Genomic DNA, 19,799 nt, shown 5'->3' on the forward strand with positions numbered 1-19,799 from the left:
GACCTAATGATTAACTCGGGTGTAAATGAGGTCACTACAGTGCCTGTAAGAGAAGAATAAAGCCGAAGAGTGATCAAACAAGCTTCCATAAATCACTATCTTAAAATTCTATCTCCATAAAATTAACAAATAGGGGCACTCTCAGGGGTTAAAGATGATCAACCTCGTTGCAGGTTCTGTCTTCCCTTGCAAAGTACCACACCAAAGTATTACTTGTGAATTTGTGTTTTCAAGTACTTACTTTGGGCAGAGTGAGAAATTTCTTGTGATTTGGAAGTTTGAAAAGTCAGTCACTGGAGATTGCTACACAGTACTGACCACAAGGCAGATTGACTTGCAGAAGTCTGATCTGAGGACTTGAAGTTGTTTGATCTCTTAGGTAGCTTTGAAATAAGACTGTTGTGTGTGAGATACAGTATGCATCCAGGAGAGAGAGAGGCTGTTCAGACAGCTTGAAATTGGTCAAAACAAACAAATAACTGCATTTAAATAAAACTTTTGATATTTCTAGACTTGATGTAATATCTTTTTATTAATGGGCAAACATCTGCCTCTTAAGTTTTTGCACCTTCCAGCTCCAAACAGCACTTATACCCATCAGATGACATTTTTAAAAAGCAAGGTAAATGTTAGTATAAAGTGTCTAGGCTTCTTCCAAATCAGTATTTCAGGAACCAGAAAAGCTCTGAAAATTTTGCAATGCTCCTGAAATATAATGTAATTCTTCTTTTTACCCCAGTCTTCAAGTATAATGTTAATCACGGGGCTATACGAGACCCTCAGTTTCACATGCAACCTTGTGTTTCCTGCTTCTCATTACTTCTTGATATTGATTTGCCAAAAAATCTGAGCACTAAGAGGAGGCTTGAGCTTTTTCTTTCTTTAAATTTAATGCTATTTGAAATATGAGTGGAGCAGTAAGTAGAAGAAAAATAAGAAAAAGTCTAGGTGACCCTAGAAATAGAAGCTGGGGAGGAGAGCATATTGCATTTAAAAACAGGTGTAAAAATTATTGGAACAATTGTCTTTAGGACAGTATGTTTACAGCCCGTTTTTCAAGTGTTTTATGCAGCAGTAGGTTATTTTTGATGTTTAAAGTAATGTCATAGGTTCAGGATCAGAGCCTTATTGTGAGATTGCATTCAATCTTCCACAAGCGTGCACGTACACATGTAGTGTGGTCCCAAAGGACTAAGTTGTGTCAGACATTAAGAATGCAAACCATTTATGGGATTTTCATCCCTTTGTGCATCTGTTTTGCAAATACAAAACTCAAAGCCTTAAGGGGAGATTGTCCACTTCAAAATGTCTTAGAAGAAGGGCTGTTAAGTGGTTATGTACTACTTTCACAAATGTTATGCAATTTATTCAGCCTTATTTAAAATCCAATTTAGAGAATCCTTCCCCTTGGTTACTATGCAGCAGTTGAGTGGCTGATGTGAAATTTGGCATAATTGAAATAGAGAATAGTAATTATTGGGATGTGGAGAAATATGGTGCTTACAAGGTGGATCAGCCACTGGGGTAACACATTTTCTCCATGAATGGCTTGAGGGTTTTAGGAGGTATCTTCCAGGTTGTGCCTCTTGTAAGGGTTTCCTTTATCTATCAGTTCCTGTCCTTTCAGCTATTGAATTTGTGTTAGCTGACACAAGTATGGGAACGATGCACTTGGTGTCTTGAGTGTTTTTATCTCAGGATATGGTGAGAGCAGTGTCGTGCAGGAAGGACTTCATGGTTATGCCAAGAATTGACACTGCTGAGACTTCCCCATCTGTGTTATGTGTTGTCCTCTCCAAATAAATGTTTAGAGGATCAAATAAGATTGTTGAGCTAACCAGTTTGTGTAGGACTGTGTATTAATGGGCAAGCTGTGCAACCCTATGTCCCACACCACTCTGTATTCCTCACTGCCCTCTCTTTTGTGGCATTCACTATCTTTTGTCCAATGTCCTGTCAGTCATTAAAGTGCCTTATATTCCTTAAGTCCATGGTGCCAAATACAGTCCTACAACTGGTTCTCTCCTGTATGGCACCTTTATTTCCCCAGCCTATGTCTAAACCTGTGCCTTGCATGGTGTCATTTGCTGCCAGGTGGTACACTAGTGTGTCAGGGGTGGTGAATGTTTGTCCAGCCTGCAATTTGCAGTGTTTCTCTGGTGTCCTGCCACACCTCCCAGAATATGCTCAGATACAGCCAACAGCACATGATGGGGCCCCCTCATCACTTGTAGTTTTCCTCACTTTTGCTGTGGATCTGGAAGGTTTTCTGACAAGGGGCAGGTAGTATGGTGCAGGTGCAGGGAGGTTGGATCAGAAGACCCCATTGTGGTGCCTTCCAACCTTGCCTGTTCTGTGATTCAGAGATAAGAAAGAAGGGGACCGGGGTGTTGGAGAGAGGAGTGAGATGGACAATTGGAAGAATGAGATTAAAGTGGTGCTCTTCAGCCATATATCATGAGTTACAGACTGAGTCCAAATTCCATAACTTCCACAGCTTCTAGAATTTTTGCCTCTGGAGACTGAAAAAATTTCCTATTCCTGCTATGGATTAAGCTGCAATATGTATTTCACTTGAACAATAAAACAAAATTAAATTGTTTCTGTTAAAAAAAAATCTGGTTCATTTAATCTTGTGAATGACTCCACATCTAGCATTGGAACTATTTTGCGTTCAGTGCTATAATACTTCTGTAAGCAAAATGGTAGTGTTTTAAAGACTTGTTTTGAGTAAAAGTTCTCCTGTAAAATGTGTGTGTTAGAATAGTGGTATGAGAAAGAAACCACACAACAAATTCGGCATGATTGTGTGAGTTGGAAAATTCTGGGAAATGTATTTCCTCTGCGGTTGCATTGATTTAGTGAAAACAGCTGTATCTGTTAGTAGCAGCAATAAGATTTCTTTTGGGCTTCTCTTTGGAGCTGTTAATGGATATGAGGAAATAAAGGTCTCTAAGTGGGATCTGCAGCCAGTCTTATGAGGAATGTGTGGGAGGTCTCAGGATGTATGAATCAAGTCTCAGACAGAAGAGCTGTCCTGGCCATAGCTGTGCCATTTTCTGCTGTTTGTCCCCCACCCCCTGCAGATTTCTGTCCTTGTCTTTTACAGTAATTCCACAGCAGAGATGGCAGATTGGTTTGTGTCCTTCTACATCTTTTCCCAATTTACAGGCTGTTGTAGTGGCTGAAGCTGCTGCTGATGTTGTGCTTCTGAAGTCCTGTTGCAGTAGTTGAGGTGCAGGTATCTGTGTGGCTTGCCTTCTGCTAGCAAGGTGTTGATGTTAAGTGGCTGGGACAAGTCTCTCTGGTGGTGTGTGTGAGCTTCACTTCAGTTTTTGACAAAAGTGAGTTGTCAGTAATCAGCTGTACGTCTTTGTGCCATCTGGGATCCAATGAAGTGAACGTTTTGGGGTCGTATTGTCCTCCTGCACGAGGCCTCCTTACCTGGAGAGTGAGTCAGGGTGCTGGACCAGCCTGAATCTGAAATTGCAATTGTTCTCCCACCCCAGTTCCTGTTGCCACTGGCTGCAGAAGAGACAAATGCTGTGGTACAGGTGCTTTATCCCATGTGCTCTCTACAGGAAGGGACAACATGGTGCAGGGCATCAATTCCCTACAGAGCCTAGCACTGTATGGAGGGAGGGACAAAGCTCTTGTGTGTAGATTCTTCTCAACTGCAGCTTTCAATGGCCAGGTACCACTATGCTTTCATTCTTGCCAAAACCCTTCTGTGCCTAGGCAAATCTGTTATTTACATCAATGAAACAGTTTTTCAGTAAACAGACCTACCGTGACTACAGAAGTTGCAAACTCCTGTTTGAGTACAATTTAAAATGTCTTGGCCAGCATATCTTGAAGTGTACTTAGTGTGAAGAAAAGTCTTAGTGGGCTGAGAAAAATGGATATGGGAATCATCTGGTTTTCTCCACTTTTTGCTTTTGATTTGACCACTTGCTTTTGTTTTCTGCTGGAGAAAGACTTAGTAGTTCTTTGAGCTGTTGGGAAATAACTTGTGGGTATCCAAGAGGAGTGTGGTTTTCAAACCCAGGGTGGAACAGATTGCCCACATTGAAACGTTGGTGCAAGTTTCGTTGTCAGAATATTGACACAGTACCTGAGGATGATGTGTTCTGTCACTAACAGCCTATAGGATATATTAGTATATTCTGATCTATGTGGAACAGTTCTTCACTCAATGCTTGAGTGGAATTAATGAACCTGGTGTAATACAGTAACTAACTTCTGGGGATGCCCTGTTTAAGCAACATCCTTTGATTTGTCACCATACCAGTTGCAAGCCATTAAAGAATTTTTTAGGGTGTAGGAAGAAGCTGGCAGTAGTTTAAGTTCTGTTGTTTCTCTATCAGTACAGCTATTTGGTTGTCTTTCTTGCCTCATGTAATGTATGCAACTTTGAAGTCACACTGAGTGATTATCCTTTCACTGTGCTAAAAGCTCTGTATTTGCTGACACTGTCAGTCATGTCTTCGCTAGCAAAATTATTTTATTGGGTTGTGACAAATACTAGGTTATGTTCACTGGGCATGATGGCTATCAAAGGAGTTTGCATGAATTAGTTCAAGAACAATAGTTTTTATTTAACTCCCCCTTATTTTTTTTATTAAAATATGCATTTTTTCCCCTGCCATTGCAGTAGTCTACTAGAAGATGCTGTGCCAATCTCTGTGGGTTTAAAATTTTTTTTTGGGGGGGGGATAAGTTAATTGCTAGCTATAATGATAAAGAATTAGGGTGAGAAGGAGTAACAAGATGTGGGTCATGCTGGCTGAAGTGCTGCAGTGCCAGCACTTTATTTAACTACCACTATTTTAAATGCAACCAACAGACAAATAGGCACACCTTTGCATGTATTAGTGTATTGGGAAAAACGAGTTTTCTTGTTTCGGTTTGGAGTTTATGGTAGTTCTTAGGTGATATTGGAGCAACAAATATTGACTAAATAGAAGTGCCTTATTACAGCTCCAACATACTGCCATTTTATTTGATTCATATTTCCTTGCTTATGCTGCACCCAGCAGATGAATACAATTTGCACTTTGCCAAAAGTAGGATATTGTTTTTACTGTAAAATGGGGGAGGATGTTGTCAGAAGTGTCCCTGAAGACATCCTGTGGCATTAGCTAGGAAGCTATTGGGGCTTGTCTGCCCAAGGCAGGCGTGTTCTCTATTTTAATCATGTGTTTGCGTGCATTTGCTGAGTGTTGGCTTTTATCACATGTTATGTTGAAACTAAGAGTGCCAGCTCTGTCTGCACAGAACATATGGATATGTTCTGCTTCCATCTCATTCATGTAATGTACCAAACAAAATCTGTTGAAGCATGGAAGGATTGATTTTGCAAAGCATAGCTGGTCAGTTGATTTTTAAAGAGAAAAGTGTTGCTTTGTGTGAAGCTACTGCATCATATGGAACTTAATCCCTGATGCATGCAGAGAACATACTCCAAGGTCAGCAGGAAAAACTAGTGTGCATCACTTCTCTTATTTTTTCATCCTTCAGCTTTCTCTGATCAGCAGTCCTTTTTCTGGGATTATCAAAGAGTTACAGCTGAAATGCTGGTAGCAAGATATCATGCTGCTGGGTGTTTTGAGTATGAGCCCTTGTCTGTGGTTCCTGTTCTTCTTTCTTGGAAACCCATTTTTTTCCCAGGATGAGTATTTGGGGTAGCACCATGGAGTCTGGCTGCCTGGGGCTGAGTGGTATCTCCTGAACAAGGGGGTGTCTCATCTCTTCCTTCTCTCTCCGAGGTGAGTCAAAATTTCACCCCTGGAAGCCAGATGATACTTAATGGCTGAATATTCACTGAGGTGAGTCAGCCTCTTAGGGAAGTGGGTGAAATCAGTGAGTGTGATGGCATCAAAGCCACACAGCATTGTAACCTAAGGCCCCACAGCTTTGCACAGATATCCAGTCCAGTTCTGCTGGTGAAAAACATGATTGTATGTGTGTTCTGACACCTGTCTTCAAAGTGGCGGGAATGTAATAAAACTGGGGTTTTTGGGGGGTTCCTGGTATAGTCTACTTTTCATGTCTAGGGGGAATGCTCTGTCAAATTGGAAAAGCCTTTAACTTATTTCTTTCTGGTGCCAGCACAGTGATCTGTTTTTCAGTGTAGTAAAATGTGTTTGACCTACTGTCTTCATGCTTGTATCTCTTTTATAAAAAGAGTTTTTTTTATTAAACCTGTATATTATGCTGTATTATGCTGTGTTCTGGCTATTTTTTCCCTTTTCCTTTTTTTTTTTTAGATACATGACATGCCATCACAACTCACTTCTCTATGACATTACATTTCAGTTTTAGCTTTAATTTGAAGCCTTAAGGCTGTGTCATAAGAAACCACTCCCCAGTGGAAAAGGATAGAAATAAGTTTCTCTTTCCCCCACCCCAATTTTTTTCATTAATTCTCTGAAAAGGAGCTATTAAAAAGAAAGAAAACTCTACTTTGAGTTTTAGTTGAACTTTCTGAATGAAATACCATTATTTTCTCAATTATTACAGAATTGCCTTTGTCAGTGTTTATTATATGTATACTACCATTTCTCCATGTCAATTCTAATTTTAGAGTCCTGATGCAAGTTCACTCATTGTCAACCAAAGGTACAATTTCTAAATTAATTCACTCTAGCAATTTTCTATTTGATGTTAATATCTCAAGCTGGATTACTAAACCCATGAGAGCAGCTGTGTGATTCATGTGATTCACCATGATCTATTTCCTAGTATTATTAAGGTCTATTTTTTGCTGTATTTTTTTAAATCAGTCTGTAAAAACTTCGCTTCTATCTTTGGCTTAAATTGGTATCACAATTCAATATTAGTGTATAGCTTTTTCTTCTTCCCCCCCCTACCTCCCCAACTCCAATTACTCTATATTGAGTTTTGCCTTTTTAGGAAAATCTTGTGTCACTATTACAGAAAAATACTAAAACCAAGAGTAGCTTTCACTAGTGAAGACAGACAGTTTTCTTGTCTTAGAATAGGACTTCACCCTTACTGTGATAATGGTGAGGCACTGAAACAAGATGCCTGGAGAAGTTGTGGATACCTCATTCCTGGAAGCACTCAGTGCTGGGTTGGATGGCACTTTGGGCAACCTGGTCTAGTGGAAGGTGTCCCTGCCTAAAATGGGGGTGTGGAGGGAGGGATGTGGAAATAGATGATCTTTAAGGTCCCTTCCAACCCAAACCATTTTATGGTTCTAAAAGTAATTAAAAAGGAAGCTCCCATCTACATTTTGGTGCTGTGTTTGGCATAGCTGTGATAGTCCTGTGTTCTGTGCCACCTAGCTAATTGTCCTGTCCTGAATGTTCATCAGAAAGAAGTTAAGCAGTGTAATGGGAAAGATGACACATTGTATTACCTTCTGTAGGCTTCCTCAAGCCTTAGATCGTCTCTGAGTCTGTCAGAGTCAGACATGACTTCTGTTGCCCTTTCTTTCATGAGCCTGTTCACCTTTCCCTGAACCTGTATGGATGTTGAACATTCATTGCATACTGCTGCGTGAAGAATTCCTCCTTTATTGCTTGTTTAGACCTGTTACATGCTTGCTTCATTGTCTCTGTGATCCCTGTGTTGGAAGAGATGAAATGCAATCGGTGTTCTTTCTGCCACTTCTGATTTCATGGGCCTTTATTGTGTCTTTCTCCCCAAAGTATTTTCTTCTGTAAAACTTATTCCATGATGGCTTACTTTTCTGAAAATATTTTGTGAGGAAAATATGGGTAGATTTTTCTGGCTTTTGTAGAGAAACACCTTACCTTAACTTCTGGAGTATTGGAAGGGTTCAGCAAGCTATTTTGACTCTTCCTGAACATACTTCGTGATTGCAAAGTGCTAAAGCTTAGAGTTCTCCTCAGATTTGCTGTCTGGACCAAGGTAATGGGCAGTGGCAGAATGGTTGCAATCAGTGGCTTTGTAGGGAGGACTGATAAAAAGTGTAGCATAACACAAGACCTGTCAGTCTGAGATTGTATCTATACTGAGCAACTAAATGTTAAACACAGTCTCTGTTGCCCTTCTGGTCAGGATAGTTTACAACCCAAATTTACCCACGAGTTCTTTTATTACAAGGCAAAGCTTTCAGTTTTGTGTTCAAAAAAAAGCAAAGGGATTTATGGGTGGATTGGAATGGAATGAATGGATTTATTTTGAGGTAACGTGAATGCATGTGTATGCAGCCTGTTTTTCCAGGCTAAATATATTAGTTGGAAATACTGAAAATAGAAACATGTTGCAAAAGCCTTTCTGGGCAACTGTCAGTCAGAGGGGATTACAGAGGGGACAGTAAAGCACTCATTATTGAGGTTGAAGGCTTCACCATTTCCCTCTGTCCTGCTGTGACCTTAATGAGAGAGCTGCCTTTTGCATCCCGGATGGCAGGCAGAGCCCAGCAGTTTGTCTGGTACCTTCCCTGGGTGATGGAGGAGACAGACAAGAAACTTCTGTACCATTCTGGCTGTTCTCAGCAATGCCTGTCCTCAGCAAAGCTACACCTAATGCCTGGTGAGGCAGCAGGATGTGCCTGCTTCATTAGGATGCAGGGGCTTAGACAAAACCATAGAAGAGTTTCCTACAGTTGACTGCATGAGGAGAGCCTACTTTATCAACAGTCTGATTTAGGAAGGAGACAGTTTTTCATACTGATAATAAGCAGCTCTTGCTCTTCAATCCTGTGGGGGTTTTTTGTTTGTTTTTTAAAGTAATTGATATTTTAGATGGTGACAGTGTTATGACTAGTTGTGAAATTACATGAGAGTAAAAAGTGGAATGAGGAAGTTTTTTCACATTTGTACTAGAAAATAATACAAAGATCTCTTGAAGGCTTTTTCTTGGAAAACTAAGACCATTGAGCTCTTTTTGGCCTCTAAAAGTGGCTCACACCAGTTGATAACTAGATTTTTGTTTTGGTAACTTTTGGGAAGATAAATGTGAAAACAGTGATGATAGCAAGCAATCTGGCATGTGGATCCTAAAAAGTCAGTTCTTACCTGTGCTCAAATTATTAGTGAAATAAGTTTCAACTGACTGCTCTAGATTTAATTTTTTATCCTCCTTTTAAAGAACCTTGAATTCCTTTGTTGAAGTCATCCCTGGTTCTGTTTGTAATACTGCAGGAGGAGAATGGCATCAATGATGTTACTGTGTAAAACCTTCCCACTGTGTTCTATATTAAAGAAAACTGTGTATTTGTTTTCTTCTCCTTGAACTTTTCTTATTTCTTTTCACCCTGTATCTATCCTACGGAGCTGCTTCAGCTTTCAGCTGTCTTGCAGACCCTTTTTCCTTATTTCCTTTTGCGTTTTCAGGTACTGGTTCATCTGCCAATGAAGTGGTTATTTTCTCTTTCTAGTGTTCATTTACTGCCTTGATTCCCTCCTGCTTTTTCCTTTGGTTAACTTCCTCCAGTCCTGGAAATAGAGGAAGTGATGGGAGGAAGTTATCACAGTAACCGTTATAAAATGATATGGAATATGAATGATAGTATAATGACACATTCCGTGGGGTATGCCCAAGATTGTCACAGAACTGATCATCTTTCAAGGCTTGGGAGGGATGAAGTTGATGTGTGCAAGCAATCTTTGGGTACCAAAAGTGGCAGCTATATAGACCCTGAAGAGACCAGCATAAGAGTGATTTTTTTTTTTAGGCGGGAAGGTCAGTTTTAAGGTGATAAGGCAAAGATGACTTTGGCAGTCCTATCCTAACTGGCTATCCAAGGTCCTGGGGAGCCCCTTAATGGGGTGAGGGTTGTAGTTGGACCTTGGTTCTACCCTCAGATGCCAGGTGCTGCCTGCTTGTTAGAGTCGCCCAAAAGAGAGGAGAGTACATGATCATAATAATGCTTTATTTCCTTGAGACAGTGAGCAATGATCCCCAGGGTCATGCTATGTGAAGCAAAAGGTTTTGTGCTTTAGAGTTCTTCCTCTGTTCAAGTGGCTTGTGCTCCTCCCACTTCCTTGTGTCAGCTTCTGGCGTTTTATGAGCTGAGAATCTGCTCAAGTTCTTGAATGTACCAAAAGTAATCCCTGTCACATTCCACTTTCCCCTCCCTGTTCCTTCCTCAGTTCATTGCCCTATCTATCTCCTTTTCCTTGCTCTCTGTGCCCTCTGCCCCTGCTATGTTGGAATGAACAGACACTGGTATCACAAGAGAAGAGAGTGAGGGAGAGCAGGGTGGTGGAAAGAAAGAGGTGATGAGTCAGCTGTGCCTGTAATATATTAGTTAGTTGTTGTTTTATGGTAGGTAAATTGTTTGGTAATGTCCAACACAGTAGCTAAGCAGAAAACGTGAAACTGCTTAACGACTCTGCTCACAAACCACACCTCTCTAGGTCTTGGGGAGTCAGGTATGTGACTGCTAAGTGGCTGACATCTCTCAGCAATAGAGATGTTAATTCTCTCTGAATAGAAAACCGATAGTTATGGCTTGGACTCAAATCTCACCCTTAACTCCCTCAGAGTTGTTTCTTTCTTCCCTTCAATTCTTAAACAAAATAACTTTCTTAATCTTGGAAACAGACTGAGATTGGTATCAGTGCAAAGCTGTAAGTGTGAGCTCTATCCTAATGTTTTTGCATGAATACAAGGTATTGAATGTCTTCTGGGGTGCTTTGCGTAGTGGTTATTCTAGACAGTAAAGTCTAGACAGTTCTTAGGATCTATTGCACATCTCTACACCTGCCAAAATTTGGGAGGGAGTTTTGTTCAAATTACACTGCTCTTCCTCAGAAAGGTTTTCACAATATGCATAACACTAACAGGCCTAGTCTGTCTCTCTCTAACTCTCCTTCCCCCAAAAAGTCTCTGCCACTAGTGCCCTAAAACTTGAATAATGTTCTGCAATTGTTATTTTTATTTCTACCTTTCCTCATTCTCTAACAACTATGTAAATAGGAAGGACATTCTTTTGTGAATGGTTTTGTTGTACGTGCAAGAAATCATGTAAAGATTTCACACATATGATTGAGACAAATGCTTTTTAAACACACTTTGAGGCTAAGATGAATAGATTAGCTTTCACAGAGGCTCTTCAGTGGGTAAAGGAGATAAATATAGATACCTTTTTTCAATGTCAGTCTTACTTGTATTTTTCCAGAAATGCAGAAAACCACTGTCTTGCTTGAACCTGCTGATAGTGCCCTGTTGAAAATGACTTGGTATGTAAGAAAGTGTCTATGTAACGAAGAATACTTCTTACAGTTTTTAGTTCATCTGAGTTCCTCAACAATATCTAGACATTGCTAATGGGCAATACCAAGTCTCCATAAGGCTCTGAAGTTCATGAAGAAAATAGATGGAAAGAACATAAATGTTTGGAAGAAGGAAAGAATGAGCAGTTCATTTAGACCACTAGTGACATTTGAATGCTGATTTTAAAACCTAATTATTATAAAAAGTTATTGAACTGGGTTATGAGTTTTTTTCCCTCCCTTTTTCCTTTCCTTCTTGGAAGTGTGGTTTGCGCATGATGTTTTTGATTTGAAAGTCATGTTTAAACATTTCATTCATATGATGGAAAGTTAAATGATAGGCTATAAAATGTGGTTACAATCTGAATTAAATGCTTAATATTTCCCCCTGTGTTTCTTAGCAAAATAATAACAATGTTCCTAATGTTGTTAAGCTCATCTTAAACTGTCTATGAATACATGAGTTTGTGGGTCTGCCTTCACTTCCTGCTTTGCATAGTTTTGGTCACTTAATCTGAAATACATGTCTAACTGAGCAGCTGTGCCACTGTGTTGGCTGTTTTGAGTCAACATTTGTGCAATTTTGTAATATTTTATTTTATAAATATAGTCCTGTGGTATGATTGTAAAAAATACTGTTTTTAAGGACTCTTAATTTAAAAAACGTTGACAAGGTATCCCTTCAAGTTGTAATAGTCCTTCAAGAATAGGCAAGCATGAACGAAAAAAAGCAAAGGCAAACTTAAAAGCCACAGTTGTATTTCTTGGGGAGGTTATATACAGTTGAGTCAACACACAACCGATAGTAGGCAAAAACCACACTGCATAAAAAAAAACTTGAAAAATAAAACCTTAACTGCATGCTGAATGAAGTGTTTTATTTGAGGTGTTTGTGTAGTTTGTAATGGAAACTATGGGCCTACAAGAGCAAATGATGGGAAACAGTGGTCTGCAAGGCAGCAATAAAAATTGGGAATGCCAAATATGTGCACTGTATGTCAGCCTTGGTTGTGAATTTGTTTGAAAAAATAAATTGTTAAACAATGAAGGCCAGTTTTTTTTATTATTTTTCCTGGGAAAAGAGTTTGTATAGCCTAAGGGGGGAATTTGGTGCCTGTGGGAAAGAGAACAGTGGGCTCAATATTCAAGATTTAGGCAGCTTTGCCAAGACATATGGGAAGAAACAAGAGTGCACCCCAAACAACTGTAGCCCTGGGAGACTCTGCTGGTCTTGCATGTGGGTTTTCCCATTCTTAATTATGCTTAAAAATCAAGCTGTGTGCACTGGTAGCTCTGCACGGGGAGGAGTCGAGCTTGTTCAGCCAGATGCTGATTTACTCTAACAAGTTTGCCCGAGTCATGTAAAGGGTGTCTGTCCTCATTAACTTGAAAAGGCAAGTGGTGTGTGTTCAGCCAGGCTGTGCTTTGGGAGCTCATCCTCTGCACATCTGCTGTGTGCAGCACTGCAAGGGAGCGGCGGCTGCCCTGTGCTGCTGTTTGGGAGCGAATGTGTTTCATGTGACTCCTCAAACCCCCTCGTGATTTGCGTCAAATGTTTTCTCGGTGCTAGCGTGTGCTGGGAGTGCTTGTTTTCCACGAGTGGAACTGAGTGCTGGTCTTTTGGCTCCCTTCTCTTTGTAGTTCAGGATGCTGTTCGTGTTTCTCATCTGCTGCGTTCTGTATCCTGTCCATCTCAATGGTTTCCTTTTGAACTGGCGTAGTGCATAAACATCCTTTATTCAGCTAAAGGTTTTTGAAAAGGAATGGTGAAAACAATGTAGCTGTTGTGGACGATACACAGTAGATGTCAAATGTGAAATCTGAATTTTTGCTCATGTCAACTGTTTTCAGTGAATGTGGTGTATTTCTACCAAACAGACCCAGTTGAGCCTATTCCTTTTGCTCTAGCCAGTGCATTGAGGGGAACAGAGTATCAAGAGACCTGAACATCTTCAAAATAACACATCCATCCAAATTCCACCTCCCCAGACTGTTGCTGCTCACAGGATCTTAAACAACAGAGGAAATGAGGAGAACACATAAGAAAACAGGATTAACATGTGAAGCTTAGTAAAATAAGATGAAAACCAGAAACGCTTTATGTAATCACTCATGAAAATATTCTGTAGAGAACAGGATCATAGAATCACAGTTTTAAAGAGGTCTTGGGGGATATTGCTGGGACAAAATAATCTAAACTATTTTAAAAATACTTCTAGATAAAAAAATGAATTAGATTTCTTACCCATATGTGTTGTTGATCCTTAGCAAGGGGAAAGAATGGCTGCTTCAGGAAGCTGCAGGGTCTTATAAATCAAGGTAATAATGAAACTCTAGCCACACATCATTTTTATTGCTTTGCCTTTGTTTCTTTTTTGTTTTTTTTCATTTTCCTTCTCATCATTTTCTGCTTTGGTTCTTTGTTTGCTTAATTAGGCTTTGGGCAAGATCTTTGTCATGCCTTGCCTTGGACTTTTTTTTTTTTTGACAGTTATTTTTTTTGTTGTTGCTTTGAATGCCCCTCAGGGTTTTGGTTACCCTGATGTGTATGTCCCTTGTCATTTTGCCTGTGCAGACAACAAAGGCACGTTCTTACTGGCTGAGCTTGATCCACAAGGAGCAGGCAGGTTGTACATTGACTTAGGTGTCCAAAGATCCCCATAACTTTTGTGATCTGTTTTTATGCCCCCATGGTACAGCCTCAGTTGCACTGCAAGTTTATTTTCATAATTTTCCATTGTATATTGTATGAACTTGAAATTTCTGCCTTTTGCGAGGTGGTGGGGTTGTTTTTTCTCTTCTTTTTTTTGTGTTTCTGATGTTCTCTTGTCTCTCTTTTGTGTTTTGGTAGGCCTGGATGATTGCCTGCAGCAGTATGTCCATAAATTTGAACGGGAGAAGATAAATGGTGAACAGCTGTTACAGATTTCTCACCAGGATCTTGAAGACTTAGGTATCTCACGGATTGGACACCAGGAACTGGTTCTAGAGGCTGTGGATCTCCTGTGTGCACTGGTTAGTTAAGTGGTGAACAGATATGCAAAGAATTTCTTAAAGTGCTTTTTTTCGGGTGAAAAACCAATGCAAGATTGATAAAAGCAAAATACCTTTGTCTCTTGCTTTCTGTTACACATCATGATAAAAGAAAACAGTAAGAATTTGTTTAATTCTTGCAAGTTTTATATTAACAGCTCTTTAAATTTTTCCTGATAAGAGGCAGCTTTAATTCATTTGGTTGCACTTCCAAAGGAAGAAATTGTCTGAGTTACACTGTAAGATCTTGTGGCTCCTGTTAGTGAACAGTTTATTTTAAAAGACAGAAGACATACTGTTGAAATGGGAGGTGCTAGAAGTTCCTCACATCAGTTGAAGTGGGTTTAGGGTAATTTTGTGGCAAATATAAGAAGTGAAAAGAACTCAATTCTTGAAATGAATGGTGTTTAGCCTCCTCAGTCACAGCCTAGTTGAACTCTCTTTGGATTCAGAACTTAAGCTGTTCCTTTGTGTTAAAGGCAGCTTTAATTCATTTGGTTGCACTTCCAAAGGAAGAAATTGTCTGAGTTACACTGTAAGATCTTGTGGCTCCTGTTAGTGAACAGTTTATTTTAAAAGACAGAAGACATACTGTTGAAATGGGAGGTGCTAGAAGTTCCTCACATCAGTTGAAGTGGGTTTAGGGTAATTTTGTGGCAAATATAAGAAGTGAAAAGAACTCAATTCTTGAAATGAATGGTGTTTAGCCTCCTCAGTCACAGCCTAGTTGAACTCTCTTTGGATTCAGAACTTAAGCTGTTCCTTTGTTTTACTCCAGAAATATAACTGCAGATACTTTGAAAATAAACATACTCTGAAAAGAATAAATATATTTTGGATTGTTTTACTGGTGCAGACTTTATTTAAAAGCCATAGTCTTGAAGGCCTCTTTGATATAATGCAGTGTAATGAGCACCAGGGGTATAAATAATTACATCAGGGAGGAGGGCAGAAAGTCTTGCCTGATGGCTCCTTGGCCAGCACTGGCCTATCTTCCCTACATTAGTCAAGGCTTGCAGCACCAAGCATACTCTTCTCAAAATGGAGAGTCTTTATTGCCTGTCTGATATGTGCTTTATTTACTGCAGAGAGGTGCTACAGGAAGTGTTCCTACTCCACAACCTGGAGCAAATTGTACTTAAAGAAGTGTATTTAATGAAATCTCTTCAAATGATCTAAAAGATTTCTCAAAGAGTTACTCTTTTACTTGAAAAACATTTCATTTACTTTAGGTATTTGATCTATAAAAATTTTTAACATTAATTTGAAAACCTAATAGAAAAATGTAACTAGACTGAAAAGCAGTTCATGGTGTGGGAAGGAACTTGTTAGGCAAGTGCAAGGATCTGGTGAGTTAGTAAATGTAGTGTGGCCTGTATATGGTCCTGACTGAAATAATCTGTGTGGCAGTCCCCAAGGGCACTTTTTTATTCTCTTAAAAATATTAAAATAAAGTGAACAAAGCTGGACAACTGCCACAACCTAAAGCTGTGTTTTATCTCCTACAATTTCCTTCTAATTTCCTTTGTAGACAAAAGTTTTGACCTCAGACCCATTTCTGGAAATCCTTTGTGAGATGCAGCTCAAGTTAATGCATTAGACAGATACTGCATATTACAGCTGAAATATCCTTGTTCCCTTTTTAAGAAGTGAAGGAAGAATTCCTGTGTCTTCGGTATGCCCTTTGCCACCTTCTTGAGGCCTGTTCCCTTGAGTTTTTGGAATTGTGTAGAATCACCATTGATTTTGTTTCCAAGGGGACACTAAATGCTAGTGACAGCCAATTTTTTTTTTTTGCTGTTTCTTCTTTTTGTGCAATAGAGAGATTTCCTGATTCCACCTGCGTTAGTTCTTTGAAAGTGGGAATGTTTATCATTTAGTGGATGTTTTGTGGATGTGGATATTCTGACATTTCCCCAACTTTTGGGAACTTGCAAGCAAAGGACCTATTTTTAAATTTTTTTCCTTTTTTCATATTTTTTCTTTTTTGTTCCCCCCCTTTTTGACCCCAGTGCCACCCCTATTGTGCTGTCATCTCACACTGTGGAAATGTGGCATTGGCTGGGCTAGCCTGATGTCACTCTTTGAAGTTCGTCATTCTTGGTGGAGAAAGGCTGAAAGGGGCTTTCGGTGGTTTCCCAGTCCTGGAGTTCCCTAGAAGAGTTTCTCTTTTTATCTAGTTTTGCCTTGGCAGTTTCCCAGCTGAGTTTCCTTCAGATCAGTGCTTTGGTTCCCCCACACCACAAGAACACATGTGGCTCTGAAGACATTGAGGCAGCTTTGTTTGGAACATCTTTTTCCTCCAATATCTCTTTTCAAGCATTCACCGTACAGACCTTCATTCCAGCCTCAATAGATCAGTCACTGAATAGAGGGTGAACATAGTCCTTTCCTTGAGAAAGGACACCAAATGCACCTGATTTTTAAATTTAGTTTTTATAGGGGTTGAGTACTATAGGGCAGCACCAAGCTAAAAATGTGTCCGGAAGTTTCTGGTGGGAAAGAGAAATTAATGCATCTTTCTCTACTGCTTTGGTGATGAAACAGTTTTCCCTCATGTCCTCATAGCAGTGGCTGCATATGCAACATCGTGAAGAGTCAGCAGGAGAGTGTGGTTTAGGATAGAAAATGAAGGTTTCCTCTGAGCACACGTTTCTATTGCTCTTCACCTGGTTGAATAGAATTTTCTGAACAGGTGTTGAAGACTTATTTGAGGAATTTAGAGGATATGTCAAAGCCTGAATTCCCTGGAAGGGAAAAAAACCTCATGAACTTGAGTGCTTCAACTTTTTGTTGATAGTATATGCTGGGGGGTGGGGAGAGGAGGGATAGAAGAAAGATGACATTGCTTTGTTGATTGAAATGTTTGGGGAAGTGGGGAACAAACATGCATGACTTTGCTTTTCAAACCACAAAAGCAGGGACAGAAAACAAGCTTTTGAGGGCTTAATGAATATAAAACAATGCAAGCAGGAAACGATGCAAATATTTTCACTTTTAATGTGTTCTTTGGATTTGATTTCTGAATCTTTGTGTACACTGTATGAAGGGAGAGTTTGGAAACTAAAAAGCAGTGAATTTTCCTCGAGGTTAGAATGAACAGATACTAGTAATATACAGCCAAGAAAGCCCCAAACCCTGAAAAAACCCATAAAACAAAGAGAACATAGCTGTGTCTTTAATAATTTTACTGGTAATAATGTTCTGCCAGCGTATTTGCAGCATAAAAAAATAAAACATCATAACGTGAAGTAAAACATGCCCGCATGAAGACTTACCCTTTAGGTTCTAATCATTGTCGAAGGATGTCTGTGCACTGCCACATAACATTTCAGTTTTCTAGAGGTCTCAAATTTAGTGTCATTTCTTAGGAAATTTGCTACTCTAAAGGATTCTTTGGAATGCAGTTTTGTTAAAAGGAAAATAAGAATGGGTGACTGTTGACAGTGCATTGTGTTAACTCTAGTGTTTATATAGTCCTACAGTGAGTTGGATCACCTTCTGGGCAAGCATTTGAGTTGGTTTTATTCATTTTTTTTCCCAGAGCAGGTTTTCAGTTCAATCAGCCAGCAGGTCAAACTCACCACATTGCAGCATGTGAACATGGCTGTGAAAGGGAAGGGAATGCTGTCCCTGTGCAGTGGCAGAGCTCTACATCAGCCCAATTTGGCTTTGACACAACTACTGTGCTCTTTTGACTTCAGTTAGCCATGGTTTTGGTTTTTTTTTTTAAACTTTTTAAAATGTTTTTGTTATGTTGGGTGCCTGACCTTGAGCAATTACTTGGTCAGATTATTTTTTCTCATTAAGTGTGATGGAGTTTAGAAGGAGTGACTCTTGTGCACATGTGCTCTCTCCTGCACGTGTGGGTGCTTCGTCTCCTCCAGCCCTGCATGTGGCTCCCCAGGTTAATGAGTAATTACCTGGCAATGTTTGACATCGGGTGCTCTTGACCGCTGGCTTCGGCCTGTGTTTAGATTAAAACAACTTTGATGTTTAAAATCGGGAGCGATAGTAAAATGTAACCTTTTCTTTGGCTCATGAGCAACATCTGAAACCTTTTGGTTGCTTAAATAATAATTTCTTAACTCTTGTAGCCTTAGTCCTGTGGAAATATTTCAAGAAAAGCCTGCTAAGCTTTGCACTTCAACTGTGTGTCACTGTGAAGGCTGTTTGGTGTGCTGCCACAATATCAACATTCCTATCTCTGTCCTGAACTGGGGCTACAGTTCTATGACAAGTTAAATTAATCCAAGTCAGCTGCTGTCTCCACCCCCTCCTGTCCTCTGATTAGTGATCTTTTGTGCTTGCACTCACCTGACCCTGAAGTGAGCTACTTCAGGGAGCTAAACTAAGGGATTAGATTTCTTTGTATTGTTGAGATCCCCAAGCCAGCCCTCCCAGCAGACAGGACATTGTCAGTGAAAGAGCAGGAATAGTTGGTGATGTGAGAGGTAGTCAAGACCATTCCAGCTTGGATAGAAGCATTGCAATATGTGGTCAAGGGGCAAAATGCTTTTTCTGTATTAGAGCAGACAGGTGAGGAGACTAGCTTGCCACTGGAGCAGAGGTGGCTTGGGTTGTGATGATGCCTATTTCTGGGAATGTTCATCCATCAGGGCTGATCCACAGTTGGATAATTTGGTGTCCTAGTACTGAAGAGCTGCATTCCCTGTGTTGTGCTTGGCCAGGACCTTTCCTAGGGCACAAACTGCTGGTTAAGCAGTGGAGGAGCACTCTGTAGATTCTTTGGGGGAGGTTAAAGGAGAGCTTTGAGAGAGACTGTTAGAGCTTGGCTGTGATGTGCTGTTGAGAGTTTGTTGAGGACACCAGTTACCATTATGAGCTGGAGCCTCTGCATCCCCAGAGGCAACACCTGTGTTGCTGAGGTCTCCCTCAAAACGGAGAACTACTTGACAGAATTGTTTAAAAACTATGTGAACTGGAAGAGTTACACCAGACTCACACATGGTATAAATAAGTTTAAAGAGGTGTGATAAGGAGTATGTGAATGTTTTAGGGCCAAGGCCAAAATCTTACCTGGTATATCAACACGTGTCCTCTTAAATGCTGGTGCTGTCACTAATCTTACTCACCGGTGCTTGTCACAGTTTCTGCATCTGAATGACAGAAAGAAGGATCTGGAGATATTTAATTATATGAAAACTCTCAAGTTCTGATCAGAGTGATTAGGTGGTAATACCACTGCACAGAAAAAGTATTTTCTGTTTTCTGTCTCTTTATGAAAGCAGGGTGTCAGCATCCTCTAGTTCCCCTCTTTGAGAGGAGGATTTCTGATGTGTGGCTACTTTCTCGTGGTGACAGGAACTTATCCACATCCAGACCTGTATGTGAAAAAGTATTCCTTCAACAACAGACTAATATACAATCTTCTGAGAGGAGGATAAAACTAACTGCAAGAAATGCATCTAAATAATGCTTTTATGGTGCTGGTATTTTTTGTGTTTCGTTGTTTTTCTTAAAAGGCGATAAGTTCACACATCACAGAGTTACAAGTACTTTAAAGTTGTTTAGTAATCCAGATCTTTCCCT

General features: G+C 39.9%; 1 protein-coding gene across 1 annotated transcript in view; it reads left to right on the plus strand.

Moving 5' to 3' along the window:
• Positions 1 to 19,799, plus strand: part of CNKSR3 (CNKSR family member 3) — a 54,269-nt gene that overhangs the window by 13,903 nt on the left and 20,567 nt on the right. Inside the window, exon 2 of the mRNA XM_085055808.1 lies at positions 14,065 to 14,228. Coding sequence (XP_084911934.1) covers positions 14,065 to 14,228 — 164 coding nt within the window. The remainder of the gene's footprint in view (positions 1 to 14,064; positions 14,229 to 19,799) is intronic.

This window comes from Lichenostomus cassidix, chromosome 3 (genome assembly GCF_008360975.1).
Source record: "Lichenostomus cassidix isolate B80296 chromosome 3, HeHo_3.0, whole genome shotgun sequence".
In the NCBI taxonomy this organism is placed as follows: Eukaryota; Metazoa; Chordata; class Aves; order Passeriformes; family Meliphagidae; genus Lichenostomus; species Lichenostomus cassidix.